Source organism: Columba livia, chromosome 3 (genome assembly GCF_036013475.1).
Source record: "Columba livia isolate bColLiv1 breed racing homer chromosome 3, bColLiv1.pat.W.v2, whole genome shotgun sequence".
Classification (NCBI taxonomy): Eukaryota; Metazoa; Chordata; class Aves; order Columbiformes; family Columbidae; genus Columba; species Columba livia.
Window position 1 is genome coordinate 76,369,852 of NC_088604.1, and position 17,910 is coordinate 76,387,761.

Below are 17,910 nucleotides of genomic sequence, written 5' to 3' on the forward strand. Positions count from 1 at the left end.
GAGTCAGTGGCTCCCATGACTGAGGGGAGACTTGTACAGGCTGTGTAGAAAACTCACTGCAGCTGCCTGTGAAAAAGGATAGCCATCGATTTATTTACTGGTGACTTCAACCGTGGCTGCAGAGGTTCAGGTGGCACAGAGCTGCCTTTGAGGTCATGGCTGTGGGTATGGGAGTAGCACCCAGCAGGCAGCATCCCCAAGGCCACGTGCCTGAGATACAAACTCTGACTTTGGAGGCATAATTCACAGATGGGGCTCTGCTGTCTGAGTTTGCCCATGATCCACTTGAATAAGTGTGTTCTTGTTACAGCGAGAACAAACCCATAATTTGGCTGTCCTACCTTTACATTTGTGAGTTAAAAGAGTTAATGCCAGTGAAAACCTTTACAGAGCAGGTAAGCCAGGCACATCTGATACTTCTCAACAGGACGCTGTATACGTTTCTGTTGAAAATGTCTTTTACTGTCCCCTTTTCACAAGAGGGCTTTACACCTCAGCACGTACTTTAACCAAGTAGTTCACAGTGAGGATCTACATCTCCATAGAGGGAGCTGTGACAGCACCCTCTATAGTCAATGAATGTCTGATGGCAGATGATCACAAGATTCATTTGCATCCTTAATTTGACAGTTCCCCAGGGGTAGTGAACTGCACCCAAAGAATGCTGATCTTTGACCAAGTTTATGCCATCCTGATGTAGCTCAGAAAACAAATCTCATAACTTCATCCCTCTCCTTCAGCTGACCCTTTGTCCCCTGAGATCTTCTTCCCAGGAGCATTGCTCCTTTCTGTTCTCCCTGCTGTTCAAGGTGAAGATGCCAAGGGAAGTTGCCACAGCTCATCCTGCTCCTCAGCAGCAGCCTGGTTTTCTTGCCAGGACAAGCACATGTGTTCAGCATACTGAAGGTACCTCCCTCAGGGCAGCAGGCTGCTGGGGTGGACAACTGCCTGATAACCCTGAGCCAGGCTTAGCTGAAGCCTGGCAGCCGTGTCTCTACTCACCTTCAGCTCAACATATTACTTGGAGGCTTATCATTTTTTTGTTAAGCATCACTCTGGATTTTACTCTGAATGTCTTCTGGGGCAAAAGATTCCATTAGGCAACCTTTACATCACGGCATTTATCCGCTCTGCTGCCTAGTGGCTGTGAAACTTGGGCCTTGTACAGGACCAAGATACAGGGCTAAATGCCCTTGGCAGGTCAGGATTTTATTGCAACGCCAACAAGTCAAAAAACATGTAACTGCCCTCAAAATAGTTTACCACAATTTTCCCATAATGCTTGTCTCCAAAACAAATGAGGGAATGAAAACAAAACAAAACAAAAAACACACAAAAAAACGGTGGGGAAGGGAGTCTTCTGTGTTTTTTTGGATGGTTCAAGGGTTTCAGTGACCAGCCAGAGTTTTACACAAGGACCTAACCTCAGCTTTAGCGTCCCACTTTACCAAAAGTGGCAAGGGTGCTGGTGCTCCTGAAGTTCAGCTGGCCATTTGTCCCCTGGGCTTGTTCTCTGAAGTCCAATAACCAGAGTGAAGGCAGCCTTTGAAAATTTCCCACTTGTGGATAGATAGAAAGTATTTTACAAGCATTGTTTTTGTTGCTGTAAAATGCCAGCTGCTAGGAGAAGATGCAGTGGCATGCAGCATTGCAATAGAGATGGGAGGAAGAAAGAAAGGTGATTGAAGAAGAAACAAAGTTAAAATGGGAGGAGAAAATTCGCTGTGTGGGTCCTCTCCACACTGACGTTTCCCAGTTACTTGAGCTGAAGCACTGGCTCCAGTTAGCTTGGTGGCAGAATTTCTTTTGACTTGTAGGAAGCCCAGAGTTTGTTACAGCTGTTTGTTATTAAAGGGTTGACTGAACATCCTGCTCTCCTTGCCACATTTCTTTCAGAGCTTACATCTTCCAAGAAGGAAACTTCTGGTGTATGCCTATAAGCTTATACTCGAGAAACCCTGCTCTGGCCCTTTGGCTTCCACCCGTTTGGCTGCAGCTCAGTTCCTCCAGAGCAGAGAATACTGCAAATGCTTGTGGCCAGTAATTACAGCTTATTTTCACTTCTCCATCCTGGAGAAACCAAGCTGCTGCCAGTGATTCAGGGCACCTAGGAGCTCCCACCAGGCTAGCAGCAGTGCAGGCAGCGACCGGAGCTGCTGGAGGGACAGTGCTGTTGGTAGCTGCTCCCCAGGGCTGTGCAGCCACCTCTGAGCCCTTCAGCAAACCCCGTGACCTGCAATCTGAGACATGCTGAGCTGCCTCTGAGTCTGGCCAAAGTCACAGCAAAAGTCCCAACAGATGAGAGTTTCCTGGCCCACTGCCCTGCCAACACTGGAGTGCTGCTTCTTGCTTGCCCTCTGTTTTGTCTTCTCTCGCTCTCCTCCCACTGAGGCAATGGTCTTGCTGTCACTGAAAGTCATGCAGTGTCTTTTTTAGCGAGCAGATGTAAAGTTGCAAGACATTTTAATAACATACCCAGGTGTCAGGTACTTGCTTTCACTGGGGCACACCCGGCATATAAATTTCATGCGGTTCTTGGCTACATTTCCTCCAGAAACTGCTAAAAGGATTTCAGAACGGGGAAAACATCCCAGACCAAAAAATGTTGAGTGCCCAATCTTTGGTCAAGTTGTACCATATCTCTACCACCCGCTTTGACCCAAGCTTCGAGTCAACCCGCTAATTTTGGTATCAACTCAACTGATTCTGTTGAAATCCCACAACAGCCCCAGGAGGTCCTTGTCACTAGTATTTCACCAGTAACATTACAGGAGCACGGATTACTAAGAACAAGCTTAGCAAAGAGCAAAGTATGGTCCGGTATGGTCTTTCCACCAGTTGTCTCAAAACCGTTCCTGGCTGGGAGCAAGTGAAGCTTGATTGTGCCTTGGATCAATCAACTTTGACCCTGTAGCCCCAAGCAGATCCTCATCACTGATGTGTCCAGCACCTCTCTGCCAGGAGCAGAGTTTGTTCCCCTCATTCCCAGCATGGCAGGAACTTGCTCAAGCACCAAGCCAGGTCACTCGGGCCTACAGCCATGCTCCAGTGCCTGAGACCTCTCCCAGCCCAGGCAGTCACAGGTCTAGGTCGCTTCTGGCAAACAGCTGTCCATTTTGGGTTCTCAGGGCCATAGGCAGGGGGTGGTGTGGGCGGGTGGAGCAGGAACCAGGAGCTGGCAAGTGGGGCTCTCACTTACCCACCTCTATCTAGCCCAACCTGCTCAAGCACTGAGCTTCCCCTTTTAGAGGAAGGTTTCCCCTCCTGGGCTGCCAGCTCGCTCCCCAGCAGCACGGTTTGTTATTGCAGAACTTTACTAGCAAAAGGCCCTGTGCTGGGATGGGACACTTCCCATTCAAGGCATGTAGCTGTCAGTAGCATTTAAGCCAGGCACCAGAGCCTGCCTGCAGCCCACTGCTGGGATCCTCAGGACCGTCAGAGCAGAAAAGCATTTCATCTTGAGCTGTTATCTGCTCCCCGATTTTCTGTCTTCCTGCCGAAGCCCCTGCCCCTGCCCTGCAGCAAGCACCCAGCTGGCCAGGCCACAGGGAGGCCTCACCAGTTACAGCAAAGTCTCCTCTCTCTCTTTTAAAATTCCCTGTGCAAACTTCTCACGCACGCCTGGAAAATCAGGCACAGAAGTATTTGCAAAGCATAGCCATCATGAGACCACTGGATTTTTGTGGTCATTCTTTAAATATGTTATTTTTGTCTCTCTTAACCTCTTTTTTTTCTTTTTTTTTTTCCTTCTGCCCTGATGGGTGCAGAGCCCCGAGACGTGCTCATCCAGCCCTCGGCCCCTCTGCTGGCGTCAGCCCAGAGTGGGGCATTGGGGACCTCAAAGTCACCAGCCTCCCACTGCCCTCTCCTCACACCAGCACCCAGTTCTTTTCTCACTCCAGCACGGCTCCATGAAGTCAAACAACTTTCACTAGTGTAGAGACAGAAGAGTAAATGGAGAAACTGGGCTGTGATGGTAATGGAAGTTACGTGATGATAAACAACAGTCAGGGGTGGTTTTCTGAACCTGGTCTCACAGGTTTTACCCAGCAGTCAGTGACCGCAGTTACAGAGGACTTGAACTGACATGAAAAACAAAATCCAAATCCTGACTCCTTTCAGCTGTACGGATGCAGTTAAAACCCATACAAGCAACAGCGCTGAGGCCTTATTAGTTCATTTGCAATGAGTCCCCCTGGGCACTACTTTTGCTAGAAATGCCATTAGCATTTATTGCGAAGTTCGCTGGGAGGCACTTCTGGTTTTAATTATGTAGCCCTTAAAATGCTTCCTCTGGCACTCTCTGGCTATGGAAAAAATGAGCATAGGATGTAGACAGATAAAAAAAGCTATTAAATCCAGGACTAACAATGCCAGATCAGTATAGTTACAAACAGATTTGTCTCTGTAACCCAGCCCAAACAGCTGGCTTTCAGTGTTCAGATAGGAATGTACCAAATATGACAAAAATGTCTTTATCTGAGGAAGCTGATTTTAGGCATCATTTTTGCCCAGGCAGTAGAAATACTTAGGGAAGAAATCCCTAAACTTCCAGTTGAAATAAATGATTTTGTAGGACACATTGCACCCAGTGTTTCAGAAGCAGTGTGCCCAGTACATCCTTCACAGGGGGACTCTGGGGTGGCTGCTCAGCCATGCTTCCTGGAGCGCCCATCCCTCCTGTCCCCTCTGCCGCTGCTCCCTGTCTCTGTAACACCACCAGTCTCCAGACCACCATGGATGGGAGCTCTGGCTCTCCAGGTACTCCTAGGACATCCAGCCCAGCTTGACCAGCACCCAGCCAAAACACACAGGCTCAAAGGAAGCTACACTTGCCATCAGGTTCCCCAAGGCTGGGAGAGGTGATTGCCAGCATCTGCAGCATCTCAGCCTCCAGCACTGTAGCCACCTCACAACTTCACCTACCCTGGAGAGAGGAGGGTCAGGTGGGGGAACAAACCGCGTTTCTGCCCCGTAAAAGGCTAAAATCACGCATTTCAGAACTTCCCACTTCCAGAAGATGACACTGAGATATTTCACAGTTAAGAAAAAAAAAAAAGACAGCAAAAGCAAGGTAGAACCTCCTGGCATCCAGGTGATACAGCTCAAATCCCTGCTCTGCTCAGGCACCTGAGCCACCTGTGACAGTGTGAGCAGCTGCAAACCAGCCCTGGTGAGGACAGTGACCTGAGGTGGGTGAGAAGCAGATGCAAGCTGCCCCATTGACTTGAGAAGAGTGGGCAAGACACACAAGTGCATTCACCGCACGTAACATTGTAAACAGGGTAATTATAACCTAATTAGAGAGAGAGGAAAAACATGTGGCACATGAACAAGTTGTTACTGAAGAGGTGCACTGAAAGATTTTTAATTGTTCCAGAGTCCTACTGTTTAAAAATTCATAGGCTTCAAGTTTTTTCTGCCACATTTAAAATTGCTTTTGACTTCAACAGCCCCAGCACTTGCAACCAGCTACCTGCAAAATGTCCTCGGTTCAAAAGCCCCTACCTACAGCTAATTCGTTTTTCTGTGATGCCTGTTTTCTTTCCATGCTGGGCCATTGCAAGAGACAACAGGACTCCGCATCAGTGACGGTTGTAGGGAAGGGGCATTCGTGGTCCTGAAGGACATCGTCAACAGGATGCAAGCAAATATATACACATATTTTAATATTCAAGAAATAGTGGCTTAGAAATGTTCGCTCTTGATAACTACAATCAAACTGCTGAAAATGTGCTGGCATTTCCCCTTTCAACAATACTCTGAGGGTCGGGGCCAGGTCCATCTCTCATGTTGTTTCCAGAGCAGACTGGGGCACAGCCGGGCTCCTTGCTGTCCCTTTTGGCGGGAGGGCTGGGCTTCCACCCTGAAGTGCCTCCTCCATCTCCGGCACTGAAGGGATGACCTGGGATGGGAGATGCAGAAAGCCGAGCTGCAGTGACCGCGGCATTGCTGTGGGATACCTCTGCTCCAGTCTGCCTGGCAGCAAACCTCAGATCACTCGCTTCTCCTCGAGATGCCCTTACAGGTTTTCCTGCGAGGGTGCTGGTTCTGCGACTGTAGAGCACATAGGAGCCTAAGGACAGTAACGCTGATGTTTGTTGTCATCTTTTGAAAACCAGCTAAAGGGTACAGGGGCCTGTGAATTCGTTTTTTACATATGAAATAGAAAATGAAAAGAGAAATAGAATATGAAAACTTCTTCAGGAAAGCGGTCACAAGTAATTATGGCAAAGACCACGTGCTCATGCCCCTTATGGCTCTTCTCAGCCTCGGTGAGACTAGTGACCGAGGTGTTTCCCTTCACAAACTCCTCTCAGACCACAGGTCTTTGCTGTGAAGAGCCAAAGAGGACACCCCTTCCTCAGCTGACTGTTTGAATCTTATGAACTGTCACTAATTTTGTTATTACAAGACATAATTTTGTTCCACTGTTGAAGTTATTCTAAATAGGTTTTCTGTGCTTGAATCCTTTGGATATTCTCTTGGTAACAGAAAGTACACTGAGATTCCTGTTTTGAGACTTGTAGTGAAAGCGGGATGCTCTGATCCTGGTATCAAACGGTGAATCAAAAGTTGTTTGTCAGTCAGTTTAGGGGACCATTGACCTCACTACTGGAGGTTATTACTGAAGCCTTGTATGCAAGCTGTCCTACATATATGCTTAGAGAAAAAAATCATTATTTATATTACATATTTTGTATAAAATATGTGCACCAAGATTAATATCTATGTATATATATTAAAATGCATCTGAAACAGTGGTATTCCATATCTCTCTCCCTTGTTGGTGCATCTGAGAGACATGCAAGAGAGAGAGACTACAGGGAGATAAAGAATGCTACTCAGTTAAAAAATGCAGTGTTAGGAAACGAACACTGTATCTTCAAGGTCTTTAAGGCACTAATTCCTACTCTTCTGGTAGTTTGATGTTAATGCTTTTCAAGAGCTGGTTGTTAGTCATCAGAGAAACTATTAAATTAACAACTCTGGAGACTTAATTGTCCAAATGCTTTCAATCATTTATTAGGGAAGGAAATCCCAGCCTGTAAACAAAGCCAGTGCAGGGTTATTTCATGTTAGGAACAGCAACAAGATATCAAAGCATTTCCAAGCCATGAGTTAGGGCCACTAAAATTATCAACAGGGTTTAGACTTCAAAAAATATCACCTTTGAGTTGATCTTTATTTATATTCTGGTTTCTGAACCTTTAAGGCCTACTCAAATGCCATTTTCTAGATTTTCTCTGTAATCATAAAAGCTGAAATTTACAGTAAAAATGCTGTCAATTCTCACTTCCTCAGAGGCTTCTGGAGAAGATGAATTTCAACAATGCAACTGTGAAGGTTGCCAGCAAGGAAGGTGCTGTTCTTATTGAAATTTTGAGCAGCAGTGGAGCGATTTCCACCCTGCCCAAGGCACAGTCCATCATTTCAGTGAGCCCTGATGGGCTTTTTCTTTCTGCCATAATCATGACAGAAGTACCTTGTCTGGTGCCTCCTGTGTTGCACGATAACAGCACCGTGCTGGAGAAATGTGCTGTGGTCTATGGAGGGAAACAGGGACAGGGCCATGTTTGCCTTACACGGGCACGTTGCCCCTGTGCTGTGGGTGTTGTGGGTACATCCCTACACCACCCACAGAAGGGAGGTCCAACCCCTCACACCATACTCACTGGGAAGTCTGGGATGCAACCTGGCTACATCCCAGCAGCAAAGCTGCTCTTTGCATGCAGCTCTTCCAATGGGCTTTGACGCCATGGGAGGTTTTCTGGTCTTATGCAATGCAGAAGTTAGGTGACTGCCCTCTAGGATACACCTGGAAGAGCATGATGTCTGCTTGAATGCAAAATATATACACAATTGGGAAAATTTTTTTCTAACACTATCCATAGGTGTTTGACTAATCAGGCTAAATGGTTTTACTGGAAGTCTTTATAGGCTAAAATAATGAAGACAAGTGTCCCATCCCCAGAAATTGCATACAAATGGCTTCATTTTCCCAGAAGGGCTTACCCCCATCCATCGTTTCTGACTGTCAGTGGGCTCTGTAGGACCCTCAGCTCCTCTAACAAACAGGTCTTTTCTCCTCACATGCGTGGGGGCAGGGATGGAGCCTTTGCTTATTTTTCCCAAGGTTTAAAACTGTGACCATTGTGGCTCTTTACGGCTCATATGCTTTCATCACACTGGCAGAAGGGAGCAGCACATTTGCTAACCAGTTGTCCGGGCAAACTGGATTGTCACTCAGTTACATCAGACTTGCAGTGAAATGCTTGTGGCCCGCAGCGTGAGCTGCTGAAGGAGCCATCGCTTACCTGCTCCTTGCAGGCTCCCTGTGTCACACTCAACCCTGCCCTTATTTTCTTTTCCTCACACTGAGCACACATCTTTCCCTCCAGTGGTTATGAAAACAGCACCATGACTCCTTTTCAGCTGGCCAGCCAACCATGCACCTGTTTTCAATCATTTTTTTTCTACTGCAGCTCTTGTTGGCTCAGAAAAGTACTTTGACAAGCTGGACATTTCCTGCCTCATGAAGGAATAGCATCTCTGTAAAAGAGCAGCATGGGTTCTGTTGGAGAGGTATTACCCATGAGCAGAGAAAGCTGGACTTATTAAAAGGATTAGAAACTGAAACAGCCCTAGGGGTGGCTGTACTAAAGATGTCCCAGAGCTCCTAGCTCCAGTATAGGACACAGCTTGGGTCACTGCCATTGTGGCATCTTCTTAAAGACACTTCTCAACCTCTGTTTCTTGTGCTCAAATGTTTGCCTATCACAGTTCAAGAAAATATTGCATATTTTACATCTTTGTTAGGAATAAAGTCAGACACACCTCAGATGAGCCTGGTGGTGCAGAAAGCTGAGCTGAGGCTGCAGCCGATTGCAACTCATCCATTCTCCTTTCCCTAGAGACATGAAGAAACACTCCCTGAAGCAGAAGAAATAATTGCACATGCTTTCATGCCAGAGAAGAAATCTGTGGGGATGGCAGTTTTTGTACAATGGTCCCTCGAGTTTTGTCTCCGCTCTCCTTGACCTGCAACCTGCTAAAACTTTCAGTAAGCTATTTATCAGGGAAATATGTAAACCAACCATTGTCATATCAACATATGGTGACAGTGACAGAGAGCTATCCTATTAATTGCTGACCCCATTTCTATTTCAGTCACTTGGCATGTCCTCTAGGAAATTGATGTGATCAGTCATGATAAATCCATTCTTTGTGGCACCAGATAATCTCTTTTCAATCTGGAGCAGATGCTGATATGCCTGTCCTGGCAGCCTGCTGCTGGATGACCAAGTGGGTTGTGGTGCAATGTAGCTGCATCCCTGAAGACTTGTGGTGGTGTCCCCCTTGTACAATATGTTTTTGCTACACAGTATTGTGTCCTAAAATGTCCTGCTGAGGTATGGCACATCCTGCTCTTGCATGCTGCACAGAAAGGATGCATTTTTCTAAAGGTCCCATGAATTAATGCCTGGATGGCTGACAACCTCTGGTTTGGATATTAAACTGGTACAGAAAGGCCAAGTGTGTGACAACTGGAGGAGACTGAACAAAAGTAAATGTGATCCCCTCCAGCAACCACCCTCGCTGGGCCCTGGGATGGGGGTACCAAGCAGTGAGTGCCCTCCTGGAGCAGCACAGATGTTTTCCTTCAGAGATGTTTGTTTTCACTGTATTTGTGTCCCTGGGTCCCAGTTGCTTAGCAACTGGATAAAATTGTCACGAAATGGTGGCAGTGCCCTGCCTGCCAGAGCAGAGGCAGGGCTGTGTCCCCAGGGGGGCTGCCTGCCAGGCCGGGCGGCCACAGGGCGCTCACTGTGGGTCTCCATCACCACGCCTGGGCAGCCTGGCAGGCTGCTCCAAAGCTGCATGGGAATTTGGTCCTGTGCAGCAGCAAGGCACACAAGGCTTGTTGGATCTGAGTGGACAGATGCTTTTTCCTCCTTGAAAGACCAGGACAAAAAAAAAAAAAAAAAAAAAAAGTAATTTTGGATGTTCTCCTGAAGCACCTGAAAATTAAAATATTCACCATTCCTGACTCTGGGTTTTGGGGAGACAGGTTTAAATACACCATCTTACTGTGGTTCAGGGCATTTTAAGTAAAAGCAAACAAAAATGATGATGAAGAGTTATGGCTGTATATTCTTTGGGCCCGAAGAAGAATAGGCACGTGACCAGTGCCTGCTGCTGTCCTTGCCCTGCTTGACTCCTCTGCCTCTGTGGATGAGGCTCAAAGAAGTATCCAGGCTACCCGGGGGGCCAAACCTTGCTCAGTGGAGCTGACTTCCCTTGAAGGGCCGTGCAAAGGATAAGGGATGAAAATTAATTAGAGTTTTTATGAAAAGAGTTTATAACACACTTACCCTTATAAGTGGCTGACGTGCAAGAGATAGTTGTTGGCAACTGCTGACAGCTTGTGTGTTTACCTCAATCAGCAAGTATTTGTAATTCGTTTTTAAATGTTGAAGTTCCAGCCTTACTGGGAACATTATAAACTGCCCTCAGCACTCTGATGTCCTTCCAAAACATATGCTGCCACGAGACAAAAAGCAAAAAGACTAAAATATTTCAGGGGAGAGGCATGAGAGAAACGGGCAGATGATGCAGTCAAAATAAAAATTATTTAGATAACTTGGTATCTGTTCACAAATATTTAATTTTCATGATGGGGAGTAACCACAACTGTTATAAATGGGGTGGACTGCCACGTCACCTCTAGCATCTCTTCTGTCTGATGCCAAAGCAACACAGCATGGAGGCTTTGCTAGCAGTGGGATGGCCAGACTTTACTTTCTTTATTTCCTCCCCTCTCCACCACACAATGCTTCATGCCCCTCCCTGTGCTGACATATGAAGTGTTTGTGGGCCACCAAAAAACCTAGTGGGGGTTTAAACAGGCCTGTGAAAAAAAGTGATTTTCTGAGGCAGGTATTGCTGCTGAAGATTCAGCATTGCTGAGCTGCTTCCTGGGAGCTTTTTGGAGAAGAATGGGATACTTCTGCTCACAGTTGTGCCCAAAATGTTTATTGGCAGTTTCTACCTCTGCACAGAGAAATGGCAGAATGCAATTTCACTATTTTTCAGCTTCTTTACATTTTTACGGCGGTTCTTTATGGTGGTGTTCACTAACTATACCCCTTCTGGCCTCAGCAACAGATCGGGCAGGGAACATTCACAACAAGAAGACGCCATTGACAAATCTACCGTCAAGGGGGTTAGGGTGGTGGAGGTGGCTGAGCTCGGGACCAGCTCCAAATAAATCTCTTTCAAAAGGCTTGTGCCGTGATATAGTTCCTTTAAACACAAAAATGTGACGTGCACTGCCCAAAATCTTGGGGAGCCAAGGCTGCTGAGAGGGCACATGGGAGCAGAGGAGAGACAACCAGTGCCAGGGCAGCATCCAGCCCCCGCTAACATCTGGCCTGAGGCTTTAGCAGCAGGCTTTAGAGAGGGATTTTTGGTTCTGTGGGGGAGTGGATGAGCACACTCAAATTGCAACCCTGTAGCTAAGTGACTTTTAGTGCTGATTTCCCCTCCCGCCCCCCAGCAGTATAATTATGAAAAATGCCCTCATGTTCCCCATTAGTGTTGCTATTAACAGACAGGCAGGCCTCCCAGCATAAGCCAGTTCTCGCCAACAAGAACGTTAAGGAAAGCACCACTTACGTGACTTTCGGAGCACTGTGATTTGCAGTAGCTCCTGTAATGGTAGAGGGCCAAACATACCTGCATCTCATGTCAGAGAAGGCAGCAAGGTCTAGCTTTAAATTCAAAATCCTTGATTAAAATAAAAGACCGGCAAGGCCAAACCCCTGCTTCTAGGCACTGAGTTGCCCTCCTCTTCAAACACCAGGTGAGTGCAGTGCTGAGAAGGACTATCATGTTTGGTTGGGCTGTGAAGTTAAATGTCTCTCACTCTCCCACACGAACAGTGTAATAGCAGACCCCAAAAAACCCTAGGGGAATTATGTAATCTCTCTCCACATGCACTTAATTCTAAGGTTACTTTTCCCTTTTGAAGTAATGCACAAAGAAAATGGTCCAGTGCATAAGACAATGGGCAGCAGTTGCTGTTTTTCACCAGATTTTAGCAAGGCTTTCAGCACAGGCACCCATAAAGTCCTTATAGCCACAGTGGTGAGATAGGGACTGTGCTGCAACAGACTCCGGGTGGCCGTGGGCCAGCCCGGTCATATGTACACATTTTCTGGTGCTTGACTGTCCTTAAATGTGTTTCTGCTGTGGCAATGGGTGTTTTGCAGACCCCAAGCTTGGACTTGGCTCTCTGCAGTGGACTGGCTGGCCAGAAAAGAGGCTTGAATTATGAAGAGATGTTAGCTCTCAAATTCCTTGTGATAATGTCAGCGGGTGACTGCTCCAAGTGGGCAAAAAACATATCAAGGTGGGGTTTTTTTTCGCAAAATGTGTGGATTTTCTATAACGCAGAAGAGATTTTTACCTGTGCCCATTGGTCCCACCCCAATATGTATCACTTTCTTATATCAAACGCGATTCTCCCAAGATATTCCCAGCTCCGTGCAGAGGGACAGAAAGCTACACTGGAGATGCCAGGCATTGAGGCATCTCTTCTTCTGCATAGCTTGTGAACATTGCTACAGAAAGAAAATATATTACAACAAATTTGTAACCACATCCAAGCTCACACAACGAACCAATTAAGGATCTGTGATTTTTTGTTTCAAGTATGTGGCCTAATATTTATGGGGCAGTCTAGATTTTAATACAGACCTTCACAAATTTAGACAGCTGTCTCCAGTGCTCTCAAAGGGGCATACAATCAGCACATCGGAAAATCAATACACCTCATGGGGCTGAGTACCTCGGTTAATCAAATACTGCAACCATTAGCTTTTGCTCAGCTGCCAGTTAGCTCCAGAGCATTTTCTGTGTAGCTACAAGATTATAATAGTTAGAAAAAAAATAAAGTAGGTATTTTAAACATCGTGTTTCCTGTGTTTTTTCATCATTTGAACTTCACCTTTACTGCAGCTTGATTTTCCTTCCAGAATTGCTCATTAGATCTGAATCTAGAGCAAACAAAACCCCGGCTGTATCAGTGATCCTGGACAGTAGGGAATGCAAGGCTATTCTAGGACCAGCTGTTTGGCTGCAAGGTTTTAGAAAACAAATCCAGACAGTTGATTCATTATAAAATGGACATAAGGTATGAAGATAATCATGGAAAGAAATCCTATGAAGACCTCTTAAGTCCCTGGTTACTATTACTGTTATTTTTTAAGTCAGCACTGGCTACTCATATCACATGAATAATACTATGTAAGTTACAGATGCAAAATAGCAATATTTCTAGAGATCAGGGCCTTACCAATGGTTACATTTAATTCATCTCAAATTATTATAGTTGCTCTTCTGGAGCAGAGTTGGTGTGGGACACAATCTTGGACCGCCTGGGGGGAAAACAGCCCTACACAAGAGCTCACTGTCTTGGAGTCTGAGTGCTTCTCTGAAGACAAAGACAAGTTGTGTGCAACTCCGCAGAGACCAGCTTGTGAGACATTCTTTGGCCACAGAAAGAAGTGTGTAGCAAAGAAATTTTGTTGGCAGCATAGGAATGACTAAGGGAAGGTGAGATGCAACAATTTTTCTCTAATTTAAATGTCTGATGAACGTCAGATGTTAGCTTAAGCACCCTTCTAAGGAAGCCTGGACGAGGGACCTCTGTCATAAATATTCAGGGATGAATTTTCATCCACACATTCCCTAGTTCACCAGACTGCAATTCATGTGGCTATGGCAGGAGACTTGTTATGTAGCCACACAGCATTCCTGGGAATAAATTCTAAACTGAATGAAGTTTTATTCAGTCTTATATTTTCAAAAGCACCTTACAGTAATCTGTAGCCAAGCAGTAATAAAGACTTTTAATCCTTGTAGTCTGTGCTGTGCTGAAACTAAATACAATCCTATTTCATAAAAGCCTGTGGTCACTCAGGGACACACATTTCAACCTGCTTGAGGCATGTGTGCCCCATCCAAATGCCTCTCACAGTAACAAATCCAGTATCAGGCTTTATCAGAAATAAAACCAAAATGCAATCTGACTATTGTACTCATCAACATAACAGGGCTAGAGACCAGAAAAGGTGGACAGCATGTGTGCTCCTCTGCACGACAGATCCTGGTAAAGTTTACATGTGAAGAGGACCTCAGCTGTTGAAGAAGTCTCAGCAGCGATGTCACAAGGAAATCCCAGTATACATGTCAGGTTTCTTCAAATGTTCATTGCCAGGTTGATGAACTAATATTGGAAGAAAGATCAACTTTACAATAAATCATTTCAGGACCTTCCCCCTCCCCTTCCCTTCCCCCAAATGAAAGAGAGATGTTCAAAAGCAGTGCCTTGCTCTGAATTGATTCCGTGCAGGGAAAAAGACCTTTGCTCACCAGGCTTATGTCATGTCACTAAGGAGACACCTCAGCCAGCGTTTACTTCTGTGTTTGGAGGGACAGAGGCAGAGGTCTCCAAGCACTAGGGGCCAATAATGGCAGTGATTTTGTTTGCATCCCAGCAGTCCACACGGGCTCCCATGTTTGTTTTGCTGGGGTATTCATTGTGCCTTACCCCAGGAAGTTTTGGATTGGTGTAAAATGAGGAACAGCCCATGTGTGCAACAGGGAGGCAAAGAGAGCACAAGAGAGCACAAGAAAATAAGAAGCCCATGCTGACAGTGTGAGAAGCAGATGATGGACATGCACAGGAGAGGCTGATGTGAGCTTCTGGGCCATTCAAAGAGAGTGAAAGACCCTCTGTCCTCATCTGCTTCCCTCCCTTTCCCCCATCGAGAGCCAGTACCCAAGGAAGGAAAAGGCAGAGAATCTAGAAGGGGTGATGGGAAGCTGTCAATATGTCACAGGGCAAGGAAGGAAGGAAATAACATGGAGGAGATGTAATCAGTGCATTTGCTGTAAAATTCCAGCCCTGCTGAAACTCATGGCAAATGCTCCCTGCGGTCTCATGGACGTGGATCTCAACTGAAGTGTCAGGCAGAAATACTTGGGTTCATAGAAGAGGACAAAGCTCTGGAGAAGCCCCATCATTTTATCAGTGTTTATGAAGCTGTGCTCATACCTCGCCTATATTCAGGTTAATGAAGTCCTTGCTTTTCACACTCAGTGCTTGGAATACTCCTGAAATGAAAAACAGGACACCAGCACTGTAAATAAACCTCATTCATATTCACACATGAGCTCCCCATCCCACTATGATGGGTGGCCGTGCCAAGGAGAGGGAGGGCCTGGCACAAAGGCGGATCACTCGGGATTGCTTAGTGGTTGTAGCTGCTCTGACAAAATGCAGTTCTTGCAAGAGGAAAAGTCTTGCTGACTTAAGGGCTTTGTGCAAGACTCACTTCAGGATGAAACTCTGAAATGAAGCCAAGCAATCTGCATTTCTTTTTATCTCTTATTTATTTTTTCTCTCTCAATAGGTCAATACTTCTGTTGCTATAGATCAAACTAGAAAGTAAAGAGAACAAAACGAAAAATATAACTCAAGAAAGTTGATTTTCTTCTCATACAGCAAGTTGAATTTAGTTCAAGTTTGGAGCAACACTAATGATCACTTCAGCATTTATCCAGCTATTTTACTTCTCTCTACTGCTTCTGTTCAGGCATGAGAAAGAACCTGTGCATGGATGAACTGAGACCTAGAGTGCCTCCATGAACAGGGAACCATATCTTCAGCCAAAAATGGACAAGTTACATAAAAGGTACAGGAGATACCTGCCTAAATGCATGCTAATAATCTCTTTGCATGAGGCACAAGCTATATTTGAACCTTGAACTTCTGTGATCCCAAATTAAGCTCATGGGTGAGCCACAAGAAAAGCTATAACATGGACATTGCCAGCATTCTTCACATGCCTTCTATGTTGCTGCAGAGTTTCTGAAGCAGGCTCTATTCACATGGGGAAATTTTCCATTAGCAGCAGAACATTTTTCACTTTACAGGAGAAGAGCCATCCTAAAAGCAAATGCTAAACACAGCTCCTTTCTGTTAGCCATGTACACACTTGACCTCAGATACTATGCAATACACTCAATAGCAGCCAAAAATGGAACATTTTTTTTTCAAAAGGGAAGAAATTCCAGAGGAAGAAGGTACTCACGACTTGCATTCTCTAAGCGAATTAAGCAGTTCAGAAAATCATCAAATTCAATCTGGAACTGTTCATCAGAGTATCGGAGGACAATCAGTTGCAGCAGATAGTTGTTGAGTTGGTATCCTTCCCAAAGACACACACACAAAGGAAAAGTGAGCAGCCTTTTAGGCCAGGGAGGAATCTGCAAATTTCTACTAGCTAATCTTGAAAAGCAGTTAATGGGAGGATGCTCCATGGCACACATTCATCCAGAAAGTGATCTGACCACAAAGTTCTTTAAACTTGCAAGGAACAACAAACGCTGAACAAGAAATTTTGCAGTCACTGTAGTTTCTGGTCCATGCACTTTTTGATGCATGAGGGACCATTTCATCTACTTGAAATTTGGAGAGATTTCTGCAAAACTAGCTACTTTAGTGAAAATAATTTGTGCTGAAATATACTGACTGCTTTTCATAACAAACAGCTTACTCACAGCTCCTCTGACCTTAAGTGGAGATGGGCTCTGAAGTGGTTTGCTTCAGGGTCTAACCCTGCATGTGTGCAGCCATGCTGAGTTTAACAGAGCTCACCAGAAATGTAAAGTTGCTCTGACTGATTGCCCTGCGGGGTTGGGGATACCTGGGGCAAAATGAGTCCACTCAGTGTCCCCTCTAGGTGTCCTGGTCCTCTCTGGGGTTTAGTCCTCCTCCCTGTTCAGGGTCACCCAGCCTGCATGATTGGTTGCAGGTGTCTTCACCCACAGCTGCTCTGCCTGACAGGCTTCCCAGATAAAAATGCGATACTTGTCTTACCTGCAGCTTTAAGAGCGCTGCGAAGCTCATAGGAGGACATAGAGCCCGATTTATCAAAATCAAATTGAAGAAAGATATTCTGTTATGAAAGGAATACATTGAAAGTTCTGTATTTGCATATGAAAGGGAGCACAGACATGGCATAGCAAGGCAAGGCATTTATCTCTAACTGCGTGGCTAAGTGTTTAAGCAAGCTGACAAGACTTTAGTCTAGATCCAGTCTGATTTTGTAACTGAGAAGCAAATCTGGGTCCCAGTTCTCTGTCATATGAATAGATTGTTGTGAAACTTAAACAAGTTCTGCCAAACCCAAACATTCAAAAATAGTGGGTTGGTCTTCATAAAAATATTCCATGATTTTTTTAAAAGTTGTTTTATCTGGGAAAGACGTGTTGATCTCTGCCTTTTGCCTCTTAACTGAAGCACTCTTTTAAAATCTTTTTGTGTTTTTCTCAATAATCCTGAAGGCTAGAGACAATTTGTTTAACATGAAGTTAAGATCGTCACTTACTCATTTGCTTCTAGGTATAAAAGATCTAAAGAGCCACACTCATGGTACAACTAAGAGAACTGGTACAAATGGTTTCAATTTTGACCTAAGTATTAAATAATTGTTAAGTTGGAGCTAAATTCCATCCTTTTAATGAGACAACAAATACCTCTCTCCCTTGGAATATGAGTTATTTAGAGCTGTTGTCACATTCGGCTTAAAATTTTCCAGCAAATATACGTGCGAATCTCCCTACAGGATACAAGGATTTCTCAAGCCCCCTTGTTAAAAAACAATACATCTTTTGTTAAAAGAGATATGGCATTAGTACCCAGAAAAAGTGTTTGCTATTTCTGATGGGCTAGACAAGAGGCAGAGAACTGCATACTTTGAATGCTTGGGTGAAGCATGAATTCAGAAAAAAACTACTAATGACCATGAGGAAACAATTATGATGTCTTTATTTGAA

The 17,910-nt window shown here is 45.1% G+C and overlaps 1 protein-coding gene across 4 annotated transcripts in view; it reads right to left on the minus strand.

The window, feature by feature from the left end:
• Positions 1 to 12,731: 12,731 nt before the first annotated feature.
• The window catches only part of CAPN9 (calpain 9), a 37,506-nt gene continuing 32,327 nt past the window's right edge, over positions 12,732 to 17,910 (minus strand). For all 4 annotated transcript variants that reach the window (XM_065057732.1, XM_021296193.2, XM_065057731.1 and 1 more), the window contains 4 exons: positions 16,952 to 17,030; positions 16,164 to 16,280; positions 15,125 to 15,183; positions 12,732 to 14,293 (listed from right to left, as the gene is read on the minus strand). In XM_065057732.1, coding sequence (XP_064913804.1) covers positions 14,267 to 14,293; positions 15,125 to 15,183; positions 16,164 to 16,280; positions 16,952 to 17,030 — 282 coding nt within the window. In that variant the 3' untranslated portion in view covers positions 12,732 to 14,266. The remainder of the gene's footprint in view (positions 14,294 to 15,124; positions 15,184 to 16,163; positions 16,281 to 16,951; positions 17,031 to 17,910) is intronic.